Consider the following 19,655-nt stretch of genomic DNA (forward strand, 5'->3'; position numbering starts at 1 on the left):
CTCGAGCTCCCATGGTTCATATTGCAGCGCCGTGAACAGGCCGCCAGGGCAGCAAATACCTAGATGGACAATGCAAAAATGTCAGTTCAAAGAGCCTTCAAGTCTCCGTGATTGGTACAAAGAGAAACTGAAATTTAAGAAGCGAGCGACATGAAGCGAGGAGAAAACGCACCGCCTGATCGCACGTAGATGCCCTTCTCGTTGGCCAGCCTCTCGACGTCCGAGTAGGCCACGTAGCTGCCATCGGCCCTCATGATGTTGAAGGCGACCGTCGCGCCCTGCCGCCGCGGGTCCCCGAACGCGCCGTCGCCGTCGCAGTACACCCGGCACACGGGCTGCCCGTTGCCGTGGCGCAGGGCGGTCATGCGCGCGTACATGCGCGCGGCCAGGCGGTTCGTGTAGCGCGACACGTTGTCCATGGAGCCGTAGAGGCTGCCGTGAACGTCGATGGCCTGGTCGAGCGCCAGGATGCTGTGGAATGGCAGCGTGCCGTCCTCGAGGCCGTCGTGGATGCTGTATGAGGGCGAGGAGGAGGCCGCCGCCCCCGCCGCGTCTGCGTGGTGGTCGGCCGGCGGCGACGACGAGGTGGCCTCGTGGCCCTTGGACTTGTGCCACGCCTCGCCGAGCGCGCTGACCATGGTGACGGTGCCGCCGCCAAAGTACTTGCGCAGCGTGAGGATGTGGCCCGAGTCGCGGCGGACGACGAGCGCGCCGAGGTCGGGGAACCCGAAGATCTTGTAGAAGGAGAGGCAGGTGAAGTCGGGCGCGGCGTCCGGGTCGGCAAAGACGTTGGCCATGGGGCTCGTCATGGCGTAGGCCGCGGCGTCGAGCAGGCTGTACGTGTTCTGCAGCGGCGCCGACGCCCGCAGCTTGCGCGTCCAGGCCAGGGGCAGCCGGCGCCCGGAGAGGTTCGACTGGGCCGGGTAGGCGAAGAGGCCCAGGCCCCGGGTCTGGGCCTGGCCGACGTAGCGCCGCGCCTCGACGGGGTCGGCCAGCCACTCGTCGACCTCGCCGTCGCTGCCGAAGCAGTGGGCGTCGCCGGCGCGCGTGAGCTGCCGCACGCCGACGAGGCTGGTGTGGGCGTCCTTGTGGTAGCCGTACCAGAAGCTGCGGCGCCGGGTCTTCTCGGCCAGGTCCCGGAAGGACTCGGCGACAAACTTGATGCCGGCCGTGGCGTTGGCGACGAAGACGAGATCAAAGTAGCGCGGGTCGGCGCCCAGAAACCTCAGGGCTTTGGCCCTCGTCGCATCTACCATCTCGCCCGACACCTTGGCCGGCTCGTTTGCCGAGTGCGGATTCCCGTATAGGTTGGCCGCCATGTTGTGGGCAAAGCCATCGACGGTCGACCGGGCATAGATCGTCGCCCCGCTGTGGTCGAGGTAGACGCCTACGGTAGCTATCAGCAACGAGGCAAGAGCATGCTTGAAGGAGATTGCAAAAGGGTGTGAGCTGACCATGGTTCATGTGCGGATACTCCCGCTCACGGATCGCCTCTACGGGCAATGCATATCCCGTGAGCAGAGGGTCATGCAGAGAAGATTGGGGTCCTAAAGGTCCATGTGTTATTGGTATGCTCGGGCGAAGCACCGTCATGCTTGGCTTACTCGCACTCCTGGCCGCCTGACGCAACTTTAAGAACGGCGAGCGCCGCCCCTGTCGACGACAGGTCTGGCAGGCCAGAACCCCATGGGCCGCAACAGGACTTCTAGCAGACATGGAGATAGCTAGAAGGGGGGGTATCTCAAGCAGTTGGATTATGACTCTTCCAGCAGCAGTATTGAATCCTCAAGTGAGGAAAAAGGGAAGTGTCTCGTGGGGTGTGGCCGGCTCGGACTTGGACATGTGTGGGTGGGTGATGAAACAAGATCCCTCTTGTTGTAGGCTCATCTGCTTCAGGATGGCATACCGCCTTTATTGGCGAATTCAGACGAGCCGTTTCCATTGCTGCTTCCTTATATGGTCCAGAGTGGCAAGCAACATGGACGTTTATGGCAGTCCCGGGCAGTGCCCCCCCTGACGGCGTCCACGAATGGGATCGGGGCGGAATGCACAGCAAGTGTGAAAGCCACGCAGCAGTGAGTCTCGAGTGTGATAAGGATTGGTCAGGATCGCCATGTGCCGGCATGAGGAGACTTGTCCGGGATGGGGGGAGGTAGGAAAGGGCACACCTCCAGGAAGAGCCAAGACGCCTCCTCGGGGTGACATGGCCTTGATCAGCATGAGTATCTCTCGTCAGGCACGATGCCAAAGCACCTCACCCTCCTGCACTGCAGGAGGGATGGGAGGGAAATGTCGCCTACTAGGCTCAAAGGGGGGACGAGGAGGAATGGCAGCTCGTACAAGTAAAGCGGCCCCCTCACGACAGAGTGCGAGCGACAAGAACGATAGCGACTAGCCAGGAACCTGCACGGATAAGGAATAACCTGGTCCTCAGAGGCTCTATCACCAGCTTCTAGGCTCAAGGAGGGCGCACCAAAAGCTTACTCAGCTCTTGGGGTCACCTTGGGTTCCATTTCGGGCAGTCATTGTCTTCACCATGTAAGAAATAGCGACTCTATGACGACGTCAATGGTGGAAGGGTTGCGTCTCCGGCTCGAGACTGAGCCGGCCTGGCCTGGCGCGTTCAGCTTCAAGCTGCCACGCTGTGACTTGACAGCTGGGCGTCACCGGATGGAGGACTGTCCACGCGCGCCAGAAACGAGAGACGCCCGTACCACCAACAAAGCCACGCGGCTGCTGGACATCTGGGCCAACAGTATCCACCACGGGGGGTTGAACAGCTCGTTTATTTCATCGGCAGAGCCTATTTTGTGCATTGCACCGGAAGAAAGGCGCATGGCTGCTTTCCAGGTGAAGGATCGCGGTCCCGGCGAGCCGATAAGCTTACAAACCTCTTTTCTAGGATCTGATGAGAGACGGGCAACTTTGCGCGAGCACTCGACCGGTGCAGGCGGGGGCCTGGGTACTCGGCAACTGGGTCAGCATTCTGTCCCTATGTGTGTTCCTGTGTCCGCTCCAAGGATGGTTGGGCCACGTTGAGCTGGTGAGGGCATAGCCGCGTCAAGCATGGCCAATGCGAGTGATGTGACGATAGAGACCAACAGTCGGAAAGGGAGGGAAGGGTGGCCTTTGGTCTCGATCTACGACTGCATGCCAGGCCAGAGTTTGGTAGCGAGACGCACCTTATCGATAGCAACAAGCAGCCTCTCCAGGCTGGGCTCGTCTTTGGAGCAGTGTGTCGTACAGAGAGCATACAACCGTACGCCGGATGCAGATTGCATTTGCGTGCCCCCACCCCCTTTGCCCGCGATCGCCTACGCCTCTTGATACTTCCTTGTGCCTAAAGCAGCTCGTCAAGGCAGAGGAAGGACCCGCCGAAGGAGAGAAAGCCCTCACGAAGTGAAACTGCAGGGTAACTATGCCAGTGTTGGCAGTCTCTGTTCTGGACCTCAGACCTTGACGCGGCGCCGAGGGATTGGCTACCCATCCCCAGACCTTGGTCCCGGCACCCGCAGCCAAAAGGCGGGAGGACTCGGAGGGGCAGCAACATCGAACCAACCCTCAACCACATACGACAGAATACCTGCAGCAGAAACCTGCATGACAAGCGCCTCTGGTTTGGCGGGAGGATTGCTTCCTTCCCGCCGCCTGTCAAAAAGAAGCATGTGTCGTGTATCCACAACCTAAAGAAACCCAAATTCTGCAGCGCCCACGTCGGCAATTTTTGGCTGGCATCCATGGTGGGAGGGCGAGGAATCAGGACTCGAGATGCGCGAGCGACTCGGGCGGAGAACCAATCGGTGCAGACAGATGCACGACTGCCCATCTCCAACCCTGCTCTTCCTGAGAGAGAGACGGGAGAATGAAACGCATAAGCTGACGTCCCGCTAGTTGGATGCGAGGCTAGTTCTGCCAGCCATGACAGCCATGCAGCGATCATGGTCCTTTTGCGTTTTCAGGACCTCGTCTTCACAAGTAGGTTTGAGTAACGCAGACTCGGAGCCAAGCATCTCCGTTGTGCGACTCGCTTGACACGGGCCCTGACAGCTGTCGTTACTGTTACTCAACAGTCCGCCTGTCCCGCGACTCTGTCCAGCCTTTCGGTCCGAGAGGTTGGCACCGTTTTTAGAACAGGAATACACAACAGAAAGGACGAGAGGTACCTGCCTCGGTCCCGATCCAGCCTGGAGGTATGGTAGGTATTCTGACCAGGTGCATAGGTACTGCTGAAAATAGGGCAGGGGATGGTGTGGGTGTGCGAGGGCCGCAGTCCCAAGTGACGACGAACATAATCCTCGATCAGATGCAATGCAACACAACCTACAGCCCTGCTCAGCATCTTATTAGCCCAGCACCACACTCCTCCACAATGTGACGATCGAGGAGAAAGGAGATAACCGCAGCTGCGCCGCAGACACGCGGCCGGCCGGTAACAATTTTCCCCTTTCATGCCGCTGAGCGTGTTGCCATTTTCATCATCAGCCGCTGCAAGGCCTTTCGAGGGCTAAATATCTCTCACCTTTCTCGCTTTCCTTGGTCCTACTCTACTGGGTGCGAAGCCATGCGGGAACTCCTGCCCGCCTGCATGCTCGTGCTTGGTGCATAATGCAGACGTCTGCGCACCGCAGCAGCTGAGAAAAGCAAAATATCCATTGTTCGGCACACTCACGGCCATCGACTTGCCCACATACGACGACACACGTACGCCTTTGTCTGTGCGCGCTGCAGCCCAAAGATAGCCGCGACAAGCAACCATCGGGACGGTTTTGCTCGTGCTCGACAATGCCCTGTTGCAGCTGGCCCTTTCCCCATCAGCTGAGCCCATCGCGCAGAGAACATGCCATACTCGGTATGGCCTGCGGCGTGTCTTGTACGACACTGGCGATGGCTAGCTCAAGGTACAGGGATGGAACGGCACCACCAACCAGAGGCCCGACTCTTGCTGGGAAGGGGGACGAGGTGGGCTAGCAAGGCATACACCCTGGAGCTGGCTACGATAGTACGATAGCAATATGCATCCAGTGCTCTCATCGACAAAGAGTCAAACGCCACTATCACCGCCGGCGCCAATGACCAGCGCCCTGGACCGACGTGGTCCACTTCCAGGTGCCCAACGGCACATGAATGCCTCGAACCAATCGGATGAGGGCTGCTCCTCAACTTGCACCAAAGCTCCGCCGGACGCAGCAGCAGTCGAAACAGGACTTTCCAGCCCGGGTGCCTTGCAGGGCCCAGCCAATAAGGCAAGGCGGCAGGTGTGTTCCCTTTCATCACCAGCAGCACTTGACTCGCAACAACACGTCGACAGCAGAGGCGGCAAGCCAATAGTCTTGTCCTGATTGGGAGGCATGTGACGCCTCGTGCGATCTTGCATGAGAAGAGTCTGGCTTCACCGCGCTTGCACAGGACCTCGTGATGCGCCGCCCCCCAACAACACATAGCGAGAGGACCCTTCGGCAGCACCCATATCCGTTGTCACCTCGAAGATGAGAGCGACATATCTCTTCCGGGACAAGGAGACATTGCGGATGTTCAACATCACCACATCCCTGCTCGTCCTTTCAGCTGCCATGACCACACGACGCTCTCACCGCCGGTCAAGCATTCCAGCCGAAAACGACTCTCGCACCGAGAGTTTTGCCCAGGACCTTTTGGGCCGAGGTCCGTTCCGGCATGAAGCCTAATCGATATCACAGCCCCTGGTTTCGTTATAGGGCGCGTGACTCGTACGTACGAAGTACTCCATGAGAACAGGGACAAGAAGGTTGCTCCAACAGACGAGCATCGCTCGACCATGCCTAGACCTGGATCATCGAAGGGAACTTTACCCGAGGCCAAAAAGGCCAGCTCACCTCTGGCTGCGGTGTGCACTCTGCAGCATGACACTTGGCCGAAATCCTTCCCTGTTCGGCGCGGTCATGAAGACGAACTTGATTCTGCACATCTTCACAACGCACCTCCTCTGCGGAGCCTGAGCCGGTAAGTGGTGACTCACAGATTCGACGCTATCCGTCACTTGATATCATCGAAGCCGTCAACAGAATTTCACCGAGGGATATACCGAGCCAAGAAAGTCGATGATACCGCAGCGGCTGAGGTCCAGCGGTCCTGGCGGACCGGGCCGCACGCCACCACTGCTACCCCATATATCAATCCGGGACGACTTGATTATTGTCTCCCCGGGTAGTCACCAGACTTCCGGCCCTCGTTACGGGGAGATCGCGTATTCGGCGGTGCTGATCTGTCACACCGCATCCAACCCATAACCATTACACCATGTCCGACACGATGTCACCTTGTGAAGGACCGCCCTACGCATCATGACACAGCACCAGCTCATCAGTTTTGCTTTCAAGTCCCGTGCGTATCCAAGGTGGTTGTCAGAGGTTTCAATGAACAATCTATTACGAATTGCGGGACTATGTGACCATGATGGCTCTTCTTGACCGCCCAAGAAAACGAACAATAATCCCCAATCCCTCATCAGACTCAAACATCGTCCTTGTGATTACAATTATGTATGTCTGGCAAGTGCCGGACATCTTCTCTGCGGCTGCTGACCCTCTAGTGAAGGTGGTTCCTCTCGCGATTGGTCCTGTTCTCACATGATTGGCCCGTATCATAAAGCCCCAAGTGCCGCTGAATCGTACATTGCCACGAATAATTTTCCCTTCCTCCCATGGCGCAGTCGCAAGGAGGTGCCTCCCTCTCGAACTTTCTCGTTCGTCAGGCTTACAGCAGCAAGGCAGCTGCGAAAAGCGAGGCAGCGCCAGCACCCAGCATGGCAGCCGACTTGCTCACGAGAGAAGCACCGGCAATGGGAATGCTCGACTGCGTGGGAACCGAGGTAGTACCTCCGGTACCAACGGGAACCTTAGTCGTGGTCGTGCAGTTGTCGGTGGGAACGGGAGTACCGGCCTGGACCTTCTCGAAGTTGGCGCACGAGATGCGGGTCTTGTTGGCGAAGTGCAGGACAAAGCTGAGGTTTCCGAAGAAGCCCGGATCGGTATTGAGAGTCGAGGCGTAGAGGTCGGTGTAAGAAGCCTCAAAGGGGTCCGACGTGATCTTACCATGCTTGCCGCTCAGGTCACCGACCTCGCAAGTTTGGGGGGCCTTGCTATCGCAGGGAGGGTCATCCTTGCGCATGTAAGGGTCGATGTGCGAGTTGGCGGCGGTACAGTTGCCATTAGCTGGGACCGGGGCGTTGTGAAGGTGGTAGGCTGCGACGGGTTAGAAAATGGCCACGGCGATGCAAGCAACCAGCTGGGGACTTACTAAACGGGCCGCCCTCCTTGGGGAGGTTCGAGAAGCGCACCTTGAAGATGACGCCCACACCGTCGGGGCTGGCGACGGCCGAGATGGAGCCCTTAGCATTACCGCCATCAGGATAGGCAGACTTGGTGAAAGCCGAGGGGGGCAGGGTGGCCGAGTAGACAACTCCAGGTGGGTTGTTCTTGACGACCGGTGCGTCTCCAAGTTCCTACAAGGGCAGAACAGTCAGCCTAGGACAGCTCACACGCAGATTGACTTGCACAGGGTGCGACATACGCCAGTCTGGGCGAAGACGCCGGCGGCCGCAATGGTGAGCAGGGAGAGGGTGTTCTGGAAGCGCATCTTGGCTGTTTGTGTCGAGAAGATGAGGAGGTGTGGCGTCAAGAATCAGAGTTGACGTAAACTTGTCTTGGCGGGTGAGCTGAGCGAGCGGATGCACTCTGTATGCGTGCCCTAGAGTGAATGTCAGAGCTGATGAGAGACGGGATGGCAGCTGTTCACGAGGCTGTAAGCCCACATACCTGGAGATTATCTAGGATCCTAGGAAGGAAGAGGAAAAAGATATCTACTTTGCGAACTTTGCGAACTGGGAAAAAGAGGGACAGGTAGAGATGATGAGACGGAGGACGAGGAGAGATGAGGACTGGAGGAGAAGGATGCACGCATGCACGAAGGAGGCGGAGGTAATCTTATAATAAACAAGCCATGTCCCACCTGTGCGAGCAGGAGCGGCGATGCAGAGGCAGGCACGGATGGGTGTAAAGCAGGTACCCATTTGGGGAAAACAAGAAGCAGGGATGGTGCTCTGGGCCACAAGCAGTCACCAGTCGGGGCTTGTCTGGGCAAGCACACACCCAATTGTGACTTCCGCTCCTTCCCTGTCCTGCAACGGCGGCGATCGCCCTGAAGGAGCCATCACATCCATCGATCCAACAGGCCAACAGCGGGCATGCAGTGCCCCCCTTCCAACCCTTCCACCCTTCCATCCTTCCACCCACCCACATCTTCACTTTCATGTCATTCCCTCGATGTACGGAGTAATGTACAGTACCTTGCAGCTTCTCTCGCCAATCCCGCACGCCAAGGTCGAGCCAAGGTGAGACAGGCGCCGCTGCTCTGCATCTCTCCAGCCAAGGAAGGAACCTCAGGAGGAAGAAGCACTGTTCATCCATGTCTCTCTCTCATGTCACACCCACATCAGCGGCCCACTCGGTGCAGCGCCAGCTTGACGAGATCCCGCTTCGCAAGCAATAGAGCCAGAGCCAGAGTCCCGAGCCCGAACAAAAATTGGTCTTGATTAAGCTCTTTTCGGAGCTGGTCTTCAAACCAGGCCAATCCTTAACATGATGTCAAGCATGCATGCATGCATGGCGGGTAAAATGGCTCATGTACCTACCTAGACCACGTCCCCACCAGCCCTATCCTCTCCGCAAGCTTGGCATCTCGCCTCTGGGATCTTTCCCTCCAAGCCCTCTCACATCCCAACGTCACGAATGCTTGGCTTTGACCCAGAAAGAAGGGGATCTGCACGTGCCCCGTCTCTGAAATTGACACAGTGGTTGTGAGGGGTTCTTTGCTTTCGGAAGAAGAGTCGGCCGTGCTAGATCCCACATGCAGCAGCGAGAGGAATACGAAAGCAAGAAACAACAAGAACACGACGCAACGAGGGGTCAAAGGGAACCCCTGCTGTCAATCAATGTTTCGTTTGGAACCAACCGACTGGTGCATGTGCTGACGGATGGCTGGTCCAAGCACATGTGCGGAGGAAGCGCCCTTGGGCACGTTTCGATACTGCAGCTAAGCAACAGCCACCCCTGAAAAAGAAAGCCCAGTGGTCGCAGGATGTTGGCCTGTCATCCTCCAGCCTGTCATTACCAGCCCAGCGCTGCAGAACAGCCATGTCCCCCAGCCAGCCTGTTTTCCCCAACACTATTCGGCCCACGCGACTTCTCCTTGAATGGATTTTGTCTTGGCCCATTCCACGCCATCAAGCAGAGTCAAAGTCCCCTCTGATCGACAATCTGATTTTCCTACATTGCTCCGATGAGTGGATGTGTAAAGTGAAAAGGCGGGCATGAAGATGCGGTATCGGGGGAGGTGCCCCCTCGGCACACCAGATCTACATAATGCCACGGAGCCTGGGTACCCCTGTCTTAGCCATTTACAGCAACCCTCATCTCCCGAAATTAATCACCGTCCATAACGGTTGAAATGGACACAGTCACAATGACGAAGAAAAAGCCAACGGAGTTCGCTCTTGTACCAACAACTGGCACAATGCAACTCAACCCATCGGCACTCTGGTCCGGACTATTGGCAAATCTCGATTTAAGGCAAACCCTCGGCTGGAAGAAGGAGACGCTTTCGGACCGTGATAAAACGCGGAGGTGACAGCCACGAGCGTGTTCGGAGAAGCGAACGGCGTGGCTCCGGTCGATCGGCATTTTGGCGTGGCTTGGCTTGCCGGCTTCGACTTTCTTGACCCTGAGCTGAACACAATCTGTTCTATTTTGCCAGCCAGATCCACAAACTGCGCAGCTCGCCATGGCCGGCGTTGAATCTCGTTCTCGCATGACACCGATATCCCATCGAGAATAGCGTAAGACCGCTCGCTACGAGCCAACAGCTCGACGATCTTTCCCATAATGGAGGCGAAAGCCTCCATCTCTTTCATCTTATCTGATCTTTTCCTCCCCACACTTCTGCGAAGCTTGTCCAAACCCAGTATCGCCAGCTTCAGCATAATGCTACGATATACAGCACATTGCTCCGTGCAATCACGAGACTGTCGTCGGAGCTCGGAACAGGAGTCCAACTGGCGCATGGTAAGGATTTAGCTCCCAGAAGCGCGGGACGTGCATGGTCCGTACAGCCATTCCGATCCTACCCTGGGCCGGGTGTTTCAAGCTGCTACGGCCAATGATGCAGGGGCTTGGCGTTTGTTCTCAGGCTGGCCAACAGCGCTTGGGGATCAGCCCCTGCAGCTGATCCTTCCTGACAGTGCGCTGGGAAAGCTCGATTTCCGGGAGGCTGGTGACCACCGGACTAGGCTCGTCTGCCACTGTCACAGACTACCGACTCTCGTATTCTCTGTGTCGCCTTGACAATCGTGAGACCGGGAATGGCTTTGCCGCACAATCTTAGGTGCACGGTTGGACAGGGCGCAATTCTGACCTGAATGGAGGAGCGCTGACGCAACCTCATCTTGCCTTGCCTGGGCCGTAACAACACTTCGATTGACCTAGCACCACAAGCAGGGCTGAGGCGTCCCCTTCTTGCATCAGCCCCATCGTGGTTTCGGAAGAGGTTGGTCCAACGGTACAACGGTGCAACGAAGAGCAACAGATCGATGAGACCCTGGTCGGAAGAAGCCAGCCACCTTCAAAGCGCTTAGCGTAGTGCCCCTTCAGACAGTTGGACCGTGTTGTACTCATAGGACAGGCTGCAAGAATTACCAAGAATTACCCAATTCACAATAGCCGGAGGCAAGAAGTAGAACAATGACCTATTATGGAGATCCACACCTAGAGAGAAGGAACCTCTACTCAACACCAAAGTGTTGCTAAGTCAGCTTTTTTTAAGCCATTAGAAATCATCTCTTTACACTCTACCTTAATATCTCTTGACTGTTGACAATAATCCATGTCTGGCGGGTTCCTGGAGACGAGGATGTCAACTTGCACACCAAATTCCTGACTTGTCTTTCTCTCACCCTTCCGGTGCGATTGATGCTGTAGCTCTAATCGCAGAGGCATTCTGAAGCACACGTATAATTGAGAAGCTAGGCATCTTTGTAGAAACTGAATCACAAAGGTGTGACCCTTGCTTGAGAGTTGGACCTCAGTCTCTCGACAGCTGTGTCCATTGAGCAGCTGTCAAGACACTCAACCCAGCACAGCCAGTGGGATAAATTACGGGTCGATAACATGCACGGGTGTGATTCACTGGCTTATCTCGCTAACCCCATATTTCACGTGCCCGCAATGGCGCGTCACCCATCTAGCTATCGTGTCCCTATCGGGAGCTCCAAGATTCCAGTAGACTTTCAGAATAGCTTCCATTCCACCATTGAATCAGCCAAAGAATCTCGCACGCACCAAATTAATTCGACGACCAATTCTCCCTTTCGACTCTGCCTGCCCGCTCTATATAGCCATCCAGACCGACCGAGTGCAATCTTGTCCTTCGACTGTTGGACATACACAATGGCGCCCAAGCGCAACGCCCGTGACATCACGCCCGCTGCGTCGGGCGCAGCATCGTCGGCAGCCGCCACCTCTTCGCCCGTGGCACCCGTCGCCAAGGCCTCCAAGACGAGTCCCGCCACGGCCGCCGCCAGCAGCGCGCAGAGCTGGGACAAGGTCGTCGTCAACCTCGTCAACTACTACCAGGAGCAGACCCCCCAGCGCACCAAGCTGATCGATGCCTTCATGGCCTTCCTCGTCGCTGTCGGCGGTCTGCAGTTCGTCTACTGCGTCTTGGCTGGCAACTATGTACGTCTCCTTGGAGCTTTGGGAACCCAAGTAGAGTTTGGAAAATGAAACTGACTGATCTGTTCACGTCCAGCCCTTCAATGCATTCCTTTCCGGCTTCTCTGCGACGGTCGGCCAATTCGTCCTGACTGGTACGTCAATAGCCATTCCTTTGTGCATATGAGAGCGATAAGCTAACGTTCAATCTCTAGCATCCCTCCGAATCCAGACCACGGAAGCCAACAAGTCGGATTTCCCCTCAGTATCACCAGAGAGGTACGATTCCCCACCCGGATATCCTGCACTGCTCCGGACCAGCTAATACTAAACTTTCCATCGCAGGGCCTTTGCCGACTTTGTCGTGTGCAGTCTCATTTTGCACTTCTTCTGCGTCAACTTCATCAACTAAAAGATGATTCAAATGGTACAGAGGCATATGAACTGTGGAAGAGCACGGCTCCTGCCGTCTGAGGAGTGGTCTCGTTCCAAGGGATTGAATGATTGAATGGCACAGAAGCCCGGCACGGGCGGTAGATTTGTCACAAATGTACATTTCAAAATGAGCGAATCGGCGTTAGGTCAACTCAAAAATGTGAAAAGAACACCAGTTCTACAAAGAGGGACTGGGCATCACCCATCATGTCATCTTGAGCTTTCTATCAATATTGCAAGCACGCTGGTCTGTATAGTACACATTACGCACAGGAGGGGAAATCATATGAGCACCTAATCCCCATTCTCGCCCTCGGCTGGTGTCGGCGTGCTTGCCTTCGGTGGTGGCGGTCCGCCCTTCGGCGGCCCAGCACCCGCTTTCGGCGGCGGTCCAACCGGCGTCCGACTCCTGTCGGGCGCATTGTCTAGCTCCCTGCTCTTCTTCTCTTCCTCCTTGAGATAGTCATCCATCAAGCTGTTCTGCCCGTGCGCCCGCCGCTCCTTCTTCTTGCTGCGCGGCGGCGCACTCATCGGCGTCGCCCCCACCATCTGTGCCGGCACCAAGAAGTCTGCTGTAGAGCCGGCGGCCGCCGCCGCCGGCACGAACGTGCTCTGGTCGCCGCCTTCCGCAGCACCGGGCCCAGAAACCGTCTCAAACGCACCGCTGGCCGCCGCTGCCATGCCCGCCTTCTCCGAGTCGCCCAGGTCGAACATCATCTCGCCCGGCGCGTCGACGGGCTCGCTCAGCGGGGCCGGCAGGCGGTGCAGCGCGCCGTAGCCCAGGACGCAGCCGAGGGCGCCCTCGCCGCCCCAGTCGCGGCTCGGCTGGATGGTGACCTCGCGTGTGACGTTGTACTCGTTGTTGTAGACCCAGAGCCGCAGGGGCCGGCCGATGTGGTCCTCGACGAGCTCGCCGAGGCCGCTCTCGCCGTGCAGCACGCCCTCGGGCGTGCCGAGGATGTAGTCGCTGTAGGGCAGCAGGCCGGCGACGTCGGCGGGCGAGTTGGCGGGGACGTCGAGCACGTGCCAGATGTTGGAGACGGCGGACAGGGACGTCCACTGCAGGGTCAGGCCGAGGGATGGGTTGTCGGCGGGGACGGGGATGTGCAGAGCTCGTGTACGCTGGCCCTGTGTGGTTGGCAGCCAGGACGTGTGTTAGTGTGTGTGTAATGTAAGGCTTGGTCGGGGGCCGTTGTTCAGCGAGGATATCTCACCTTTGCACTCCACAGGCCGAGCATGACTGAGCCGCCTGCACAGTTGCGGACCTCTTGCGCAAAGAGTCTTGGGTCAGAGTCGTCCTGATCACGGCTCCTTTTAGTCCGGCAGCGCTTAGATAGAGAAGACTCTAGCGATTGCTTACAATCATGCGGCCGTTGATGCCGACGACAAAGTCAAACCAGGGCTCAATGCCGAGCTGGAGGTTGGTGTTGCGCAGGACCTGAAAGCCAAATGCGCCGTGGGACGACTCCCTCTGCGCCTGCGGGTCGCCATCGAGGCGGGATATGAAGCGATTGAGAGCGTTGAACATGGCTATCCAGCTCTTGCATGCGTCAGTGGGTTGGCCGAAGGGATGAGGAGGGTCTAGTCGAAGGGAGGGCGGGGATGTTGTCCGGGAGTGTACTGAAGGTAGATGTGATGTCGTCGAGATAGGCAAGAATGAAGCAACCCTGTCATCAAAAATCCACTTGTACCTGGAGCTACGTAAGGGTGGAGCTGGCCCAAGCTCCCGCACCCGTGGTGGAGCAAACTGGACTGTTTGAAGTGGGCTATTTCCAGTTTATTTACACTATGAGACTATTTATTACTTGTAGTTACTGATTTATCAGAGGATAGAACCTCTCTCAAGTGATTGAGATTTACGTTAACCGCCTTTGGTTACATCATCGCCTAGAAGTTAAAGTTATACAAAGACAAGTGTTATGATGTCTGCGACCAAGAGCGGAACATTATGGAGCTCTCCAATCGCAGTTGCAGTCGGCTTTATGACGGCCCATTCATGCACAGGCTGTTGCAAACTTCCTCTCTGCACAGTCAGTCTGAGCACCTCAGTTTCACGGTTTGTGACCGCGTCTATACGATTCTGACGGCCAATCGCGTTGCTGCTAGACAAGAGTTCGCAAACTGCTCACACGGTATTCTCAATGCCTAATCTCGACCCGGCCGACTACCATGTCGCGTGGATCGCACCACTCTGGATCGAGCATGTTGCGGCGATAAACATGCTCGATGATCAGCACGATGGCTCATTTCCTCACAAAGAGGGTCGCAGGTATCAGGTAACGGCCGGCCAAATTGGCCAGAGCAACGTTATCATCGCAACCTTGGCCGGAGAATATGGCAACGTGACGGCTGCCGATCTAGCCAGCGAAATCCGCATTCGCTTCCCCAGGCTCCAGCTCTGCCTGTTGGTCGGTATTGCTGCGGGCCTTCCTCTGTTGCCAGACCGAGATATTCGTCTCGGCGATGTTCTGGTTGCCGTGCCATCTCAGAGTGATGCTGGAGTAGTAACCTACAACCTTGGCAAGACGACACCTGACGGCTTTGTTGAACTGCGAACACTTGCCCAGGCCGCTGGACTCGTTCGATCGACGATTACCATGGTCCGAGGCGAGTGGGAGGGATTAAGGAGGAGACCGGACTTGGCACAGAAGACGAGATTCCTATCTCATTATAACGAGATCAAGAACTGGGTGCACGGAGTGGAGGTGAAGGGATACCCCAGAGATTTCTCATACCCAGGTCAAGAACATGATCGAGGTCCCGAGGTGCCCATGGCACTCCCAGAGCTTGCAGGTTCTATACCCGCGGCTGGTACAGAAGACAAGGTGGTCGTCATAGGCAGCAAGGGGGAAAACAGGGATGCCTCTGAGCAGCACCCGGCTCGGGATGAACGCACCTGCGTTTGGTACGGATCAATTGGAACGGGAGGCGAATTGGTCAAAGACGCTTCGAGGAGCGCCGAACTTCGAGCCAGGTACGACATCATTGGTCTGGAAATGGAGGCTTATGGAGCGATGACTGGACTCAGCACTGGAGTTATTCGAGGAGTATGCGACTATGGCAATGAGAAGAAAAACAAACTATGGCAGCCCTACGCCGCGGCAAGAGCTGCTGCGTATGCAAAAACGGTCATCATCAGGGCGGGGCATCTCAACCCGGATAACGAAAAGGGCACCTTGGGTGATGGTCAGTCCATCAGGCTCTCCTTAACCACTGAACGGGAACTTCCCCTGATCCACGATTCTTGTCAACAGGACGTCGAATCTGCTCTGTCGGAATGCATAAATCAGCTAGGTCTACAACGGAATGACATATTTTATGCTTCTGAGCCCCCGGAGTCAGCAGACAAGCTATGCGACGGATCAAACATCGAAGAGTCTTTGGAATGGTTCACCAAGAGTCCGGAATTTCAAATGTGGAGGGAGAAAAAACATTGCGCACAGCTTTGGCTCCACAGTCTTCCAGGTGACGGGAAAACTGTCGTCATGTCTTACGTCCGGAAATGTCTTCCAAGATATTACGGGTATACCGAGAAACCGAAAGTTGCGTCCATCTTCTGCTCTTCAGACCATACCGAGGATTGCTTGTTGGCTTCCCTTGCTTCTCAATTCATCAGGAACGACCTTCGGGCGCACACTGAGAAATGCAAAATCAGATCCCGGTCGGGTTCGCAGAGTGATATGGAGTTGACGGTCTATCTGTGGGAAGTACTAGAACTATTGATCACAGGAGTATCTGCCTTCCAAACGGTCCTTCTCATTGACGGAATCGATGCTCTCAAATCTGGCACCAGGTCTTCTTTTCTTATTAATCTCCAGGCGCTAGAGAAGAAAGTTCAGTCAAACACAACAATACGGGTTTTGATCTCATCAAGGCCGTTTTCAGACATAAGAGATGCACTTGCGCATTACCCCGAAATCGAGCGTGGAAAGGAGAGGAACGGTAAAACTCCCGGCACACAAATCATTTGATAAGATTGCTGACTACGGACAACAGAGTTTCTCCACACCCTCTTCTTCAAGGAGTGGAACGCACGAGAAACTCGCATTGAAACAGTAGAGGGAGGGAGTTGGCTTGCGTCAAATCACGAATATCTTGAATGGAACAGGAATGAGCGCTCCAACGTTCTTTGGATAGAAGGCAAGCCGGGAAGTGGGAAGTCTACGTTATCGAAGATCATTGTTCGCCAACTGAAAAAGGAACAAATGGACACTGCTCAGCGGGACCCTCCGGAAGACCAGGGCTTTAGCAGTCCAACAGATTGGAGTACCATCATTGCCGAATTCTACTACAGCTTCCGTGGAGGCATCACCGAGACCAGCCATGAACTCATGCTCCGGTCAATCGTCTATCAGATCTGGAAACAGAACAGCAGACTCTTCCCACTCCTTCAAGCCCGGTATCGACATCGCCTGAAAGAGATGGGTGACAATGAGACACAGGGAAACACATTTTGGAGCTACGACGATCTCAAAGCAGCCTTGCCGTCTTTACACCAGATTGACTTCTCACTAAAAGTTGTCATAGTGATTGACGGTATGGACGAATCTGACAATACTAGGCGAGATGACGTGCTGAAATTTCTGACTGCTCTCTCGACTCAAACAAGCCATTGCAGCATCAAGCTATTGATAGCAAGCAGGCCCGAGGCCAATATCAGATCATATGTAGCACAGGTTCGCCGAATTGTGCTTCAGAAGGAGAACACGGAGGATATACGTAAGGTGGCTGATGCCGGAATCGAGAAGCTCAAAGGCCTCAGCAAAGGGTCATCAGTGTTGCCATCAGAACAGGATTACGACCAGGAATTTTCCGCAATCGAAGCTTACATTGTGGGAAACTCACATGGGGTTTTCCTGTGGGTCTCCCTGATATTGAGAGAGTTAGTGAGGCTTGTTATTAAAGGGGGGTTCACCATCACCTCTCTTAACAAGCGAGTCCGCTCGCTCCCCAAAGATTTGGGTGGACCAAATGGCTTCTACAGAGCAATGGTGGATTCATTGCTCAAGCGTGACGATGAAGAGGAAGATGCAGCAAAAGAGGACCGAGACCGAGGACGAAGGATATTTTCCTGGGTGACCTTCCCAAAACGGCCTATATCGATCTTTGAATTAAGGGATGCCCTCGCCATCCCACCCCTATCTGAGCATGTGGAGCTATCGAAATTCGATCTTAGGTTGAACAGACCTCAAAAATTAGAGGACGGAATCTTTTCATATTGCGGGGGGCTTGTAGAAGTGAGTATTGTTCCAACATTCGACAAGAATGAAACTGACAAGATCACTTATAGGTGCGAGACACGTATCCCGACAAGATCGTGCAGCTTATACATCAGACCGTTAGAGAGTTCCTTCTGGACAGGAACCACTTAGCGAAGCCCTTTGATATCGACGCACTCAGGGGAGATACAGAAATTGCCGCAACGTGTTGCCGGTACATACGTATTGCTTTTATAGCAGCAACTCCTCAGGCCGAAGCGGATGAGCACTTTTCACTAGTCGACTTCCTAACGAGTTGTCTTTCGGAGCTTACTCTGCTGAAATACTCGCTGACAAACTTCACGGCGCATTTGGATCAGCTGGGACATGAAGGCGAAGAAATACGAAAGGAATTTGAGGTCTTCACCGCGGGCCTCGGAGCCAGCCCGACTTCATATGCCTCTCTCCTTCTTTCAAGATGGGTCGAGTCGCTGACCTGGCCACGGAAGTTACGTACGGGTGTGAACGCAAGGGATGCGATGCGATGCATTCAGACAGCACTGACCCACGCTGCTGGTGCTGGAAAGAATCGGACCGTGGAAATTCTGCTCGCTCTCCGGGCAGATATAAACCGCCGTGACAGGAACGGTACATATCCTCTGGCAAATGCGGCTGCGTCAGGTCAATTGTCCACGGTGACACTGCTGCTCGGCAGCCGTGCCCGCGTCGGCGCAAGGGACAGCAATGGCCAGACAGCTCTATCACGGGCCGCCGAGAACGGGCACGAGGACATCGTGCAGCTTCTCCTTGAGAGGGGCGCCGAACTCGAGGGAGCGGACCTTAATGGCCAGACGGCTCTATTACGGGCCGCCGGGAACGGGCACACGGCCCTCGTGGATTTTCTAATCAAGAAGGGTGCCGAAATTCAGAGAACAGACAAGAGGGGCCAGACGGCGCTATCACTGGCCTCTGCGAATGGACACAAGAAGACCGTGGAACCGCTAATCGGAAATGGTGCTGATCTTCAGGCAAAGAATAATATTGGCCAGACGGCGCTATCACAGGCCATCGAGAACGGGCATTTTTACATCGGAATCCTGCTAATCAACAAAGGCGCCAATGTTCATACAAGAGACATTGATGGCCAGACGGCACTAACACATGCTGTCAAGAGAGGATCCACAAGCATGGTGTTTGTGCTGCTCAAGAACGGCGCCGGCGCCGACATCCAGGTGGAGGACCACAACGGCCAGACGCCGTTGTCACAGGCCCACTCGAGGGTGGCTTGGCTGCTAGAGAAACATCTAGCAGCTGCAGGATGAAAGCTAGATGGAAGTATCGAGGGCAGCCAAACATGGGCACTGGCAGGTCGTGTCACGGTGAAAGATACAAGATAGGCGGCGACCCGTTGCCGTATGTCGATGAGGAATGCCACAGTGCCGTCGTCAAGATATAAGGCAATTTCCATTCCCAAGTTTGAGATAGCCTAGAAAGACAGTATGAGCGGCGCATGAGGTTTTTGGTGATGTTCACATTCTTCTGTTGATTAGTCACATGTGTAGTGCAGCATAAGCCAAAAACCACTCCTTGACCCTTGGGAAAGTCGATACAGTGTATAATTAGCTCTCATGGCAACTACCTGGTAGTGAGGACGGCCAGCAGCGGTACCTCTCCTGTACGCCACGTAAAGTAGTAAGGTCATAAAGATGAACTTAGCTCAAACACCTCTTATCAACCCCAATTTGGACCGCGACTGTATGTGCTTGACAGACAGGTTGAGAAGGCACAGGGATTTTTGGAAAACGTAGTGAAAATCAAAGCCTGGATACCTCCAGAAGGGCACCCTGTCGGCTGGCCTCTGAACAAGCGGTCTTGCCTGCATCACAGAGCGTCAACTCAAACTGCAACTAGCTAATTATGTACCTATCTTTGCCGGGCTTTTCGCCAAAAGAATGCATATGCACCTGTACTATTCTATGCACCGTCAAAGAGGAAAGGGTGCCAAAATTCTCTCTGGGGCAGGAAAGGTGTTGTACCTTACATACATACTACCTAGGTAGTTAATAGATCTCCAGCTCATGGCCAGTAAATACCTGTAAGCGTGTACCCCACAAGAAATTGATATCACCATACACGATCCGACCCACTGAAAACTTGCACTCACAATTGAGCTGGAACTCAACGCCTCATCGAAAAGCTTGATGTTCGCTGACTTTCGTATTTTCTCGCGGATCACAACCCATTCTCATGGCACCAACATCCAGGCTCCAGTGAGAAGTAA

The 19,655-nt window shown here is 55.3% G+C and overlaps 6 protein-coding genes across 6 annotated transcripts; 3 read left to right on the forward strand and 3 right to left on the reverse strand.

Moving 5' to 3' along the window:
- Positions 1-134: 134 nt before the first annotated feature.
- E0L32_004365 (uncharacterized protein) lies at positions 135-1,457 on the reverse strand (the record flags this gene model as incomplete). Its single annotated transcript, XM_031138767.1, has 1 exon — positions 135-1,457. The coding sequence occupies one exon, from the start codon at positions 1,455-1,457 to the stop codon at positions 135-137; it is 1,323 nt and encodes a 440-aa protein (XP_030997096.1).
- Positions 1,458-5,486: 4,029 nt separating this feature from the next.
- E0L32_004366 (uncharacterized protein) lies at positions 5,487-5,983 on the forward strand (the record flags this gene model as incomplete). Its single annotated transcript, XM_031138768.1, has 2 exons — positions 5,487-5,661; positions 5,715-5,983. 2 exons carry the CDS (start codon positions 5,487-5,489, stop codon positions 5,981-5,983), a joined length of 444 nt encoding a protein of 147 aa, XP_030997097.1.
- Positions 5,984-6,732: 749 nt separating this feature from the next.
- On the reverse strand, positions 6,733-7,614 carry E0L32_004367 (uncharacterized protein; the record flags this gene model as incomplete). The annotated part of the gene is made up of 3 exons (XM_031138770.1): positions 6,733-7,220; positions 7,276-7,480; positions 7,549-7,614. The coding sequence occupies 3 exons, from the start codon at positions 7,612-7,614 to the stop codon at positions 6,733-6,735; spliced, it is 759 nt and encodes a 252-aa protein (XP_030997098.1).
- A 3,863-nt stretch (positions 7,615-11,477) lies between these two features.
- E0L32_004368 (uncharacterized protein) lies at positions 11,478-12,153 on the forward strand (the record flags this gene model as incomplete). The annotated part of the gene is made up of 4 exons (XM_031138771.1): positions 11,478-11,765; positions 11,839-11,896; positions 11,957-12,020; positions 12,087-12,153. The coding sequence occupies 4 exons, from the start codon at positions 11,478-11,480 to the stop codon at positions 12,151-12,153; spliced, it is 477 nt and encodes a 158-aa protein (XP_030997099.1).
- Positions 12,154-12,470: 317 nt separating this feature from the next.
- E0L32_004369 (uncharacterized protein) lies at positions 12,471-13,704 on the reverse strand (the record flags this gene model as incomplete). The annotated part of the gene is made up of 3 exons (XM_031138772.1): positions 12,471-13,304; positions 13,391-13,474; positions 13,537-13,704. The coding sequence occupies 3 exons, from the start codon at positions 13,702-13,704 to the stop codon at positions 12,471-12,473; spliced, it is 1,086 nt and encodes a 361-aa protein (XP_030997100.1).
- Positions 13,705-14,317: 613 nt separating this feature from the next.
- Positions 14,318-18,696, forward strand: E0L32_004370 (uncharacterized protein; the record flags this gene model as incomplete). Its single annotated transcript, XM_031138773.1, has 3 exons — positions 14,318-16,118; positions 16,173-17,413; positions 17,467-18,696. 3 exons carry the CDS (start codon positions 14,318-14,320, stop codon positions 18,694-18,696), a joined length of 4,272 nt encoding a protein of 1,423 aa, XP_030997101.1.
- Between the last annotated feature and the right edge of the window lie 959 nt (positions 18,697-19,655).

This window comes from Thyridium curvatum, assembly GCF_004353045.1.
Source record: "Thyridium curvatum strain D216 chromosome Unknown NODE_21_length_474914_cov_86.438106, whole genome shotgun sequence".
NCBI lineage: Eukaryota > Fungi > Ascomycota > Sordariomycetes > Thyridiales > Thyridiaceae > Thyridium > Thyridium curvatum.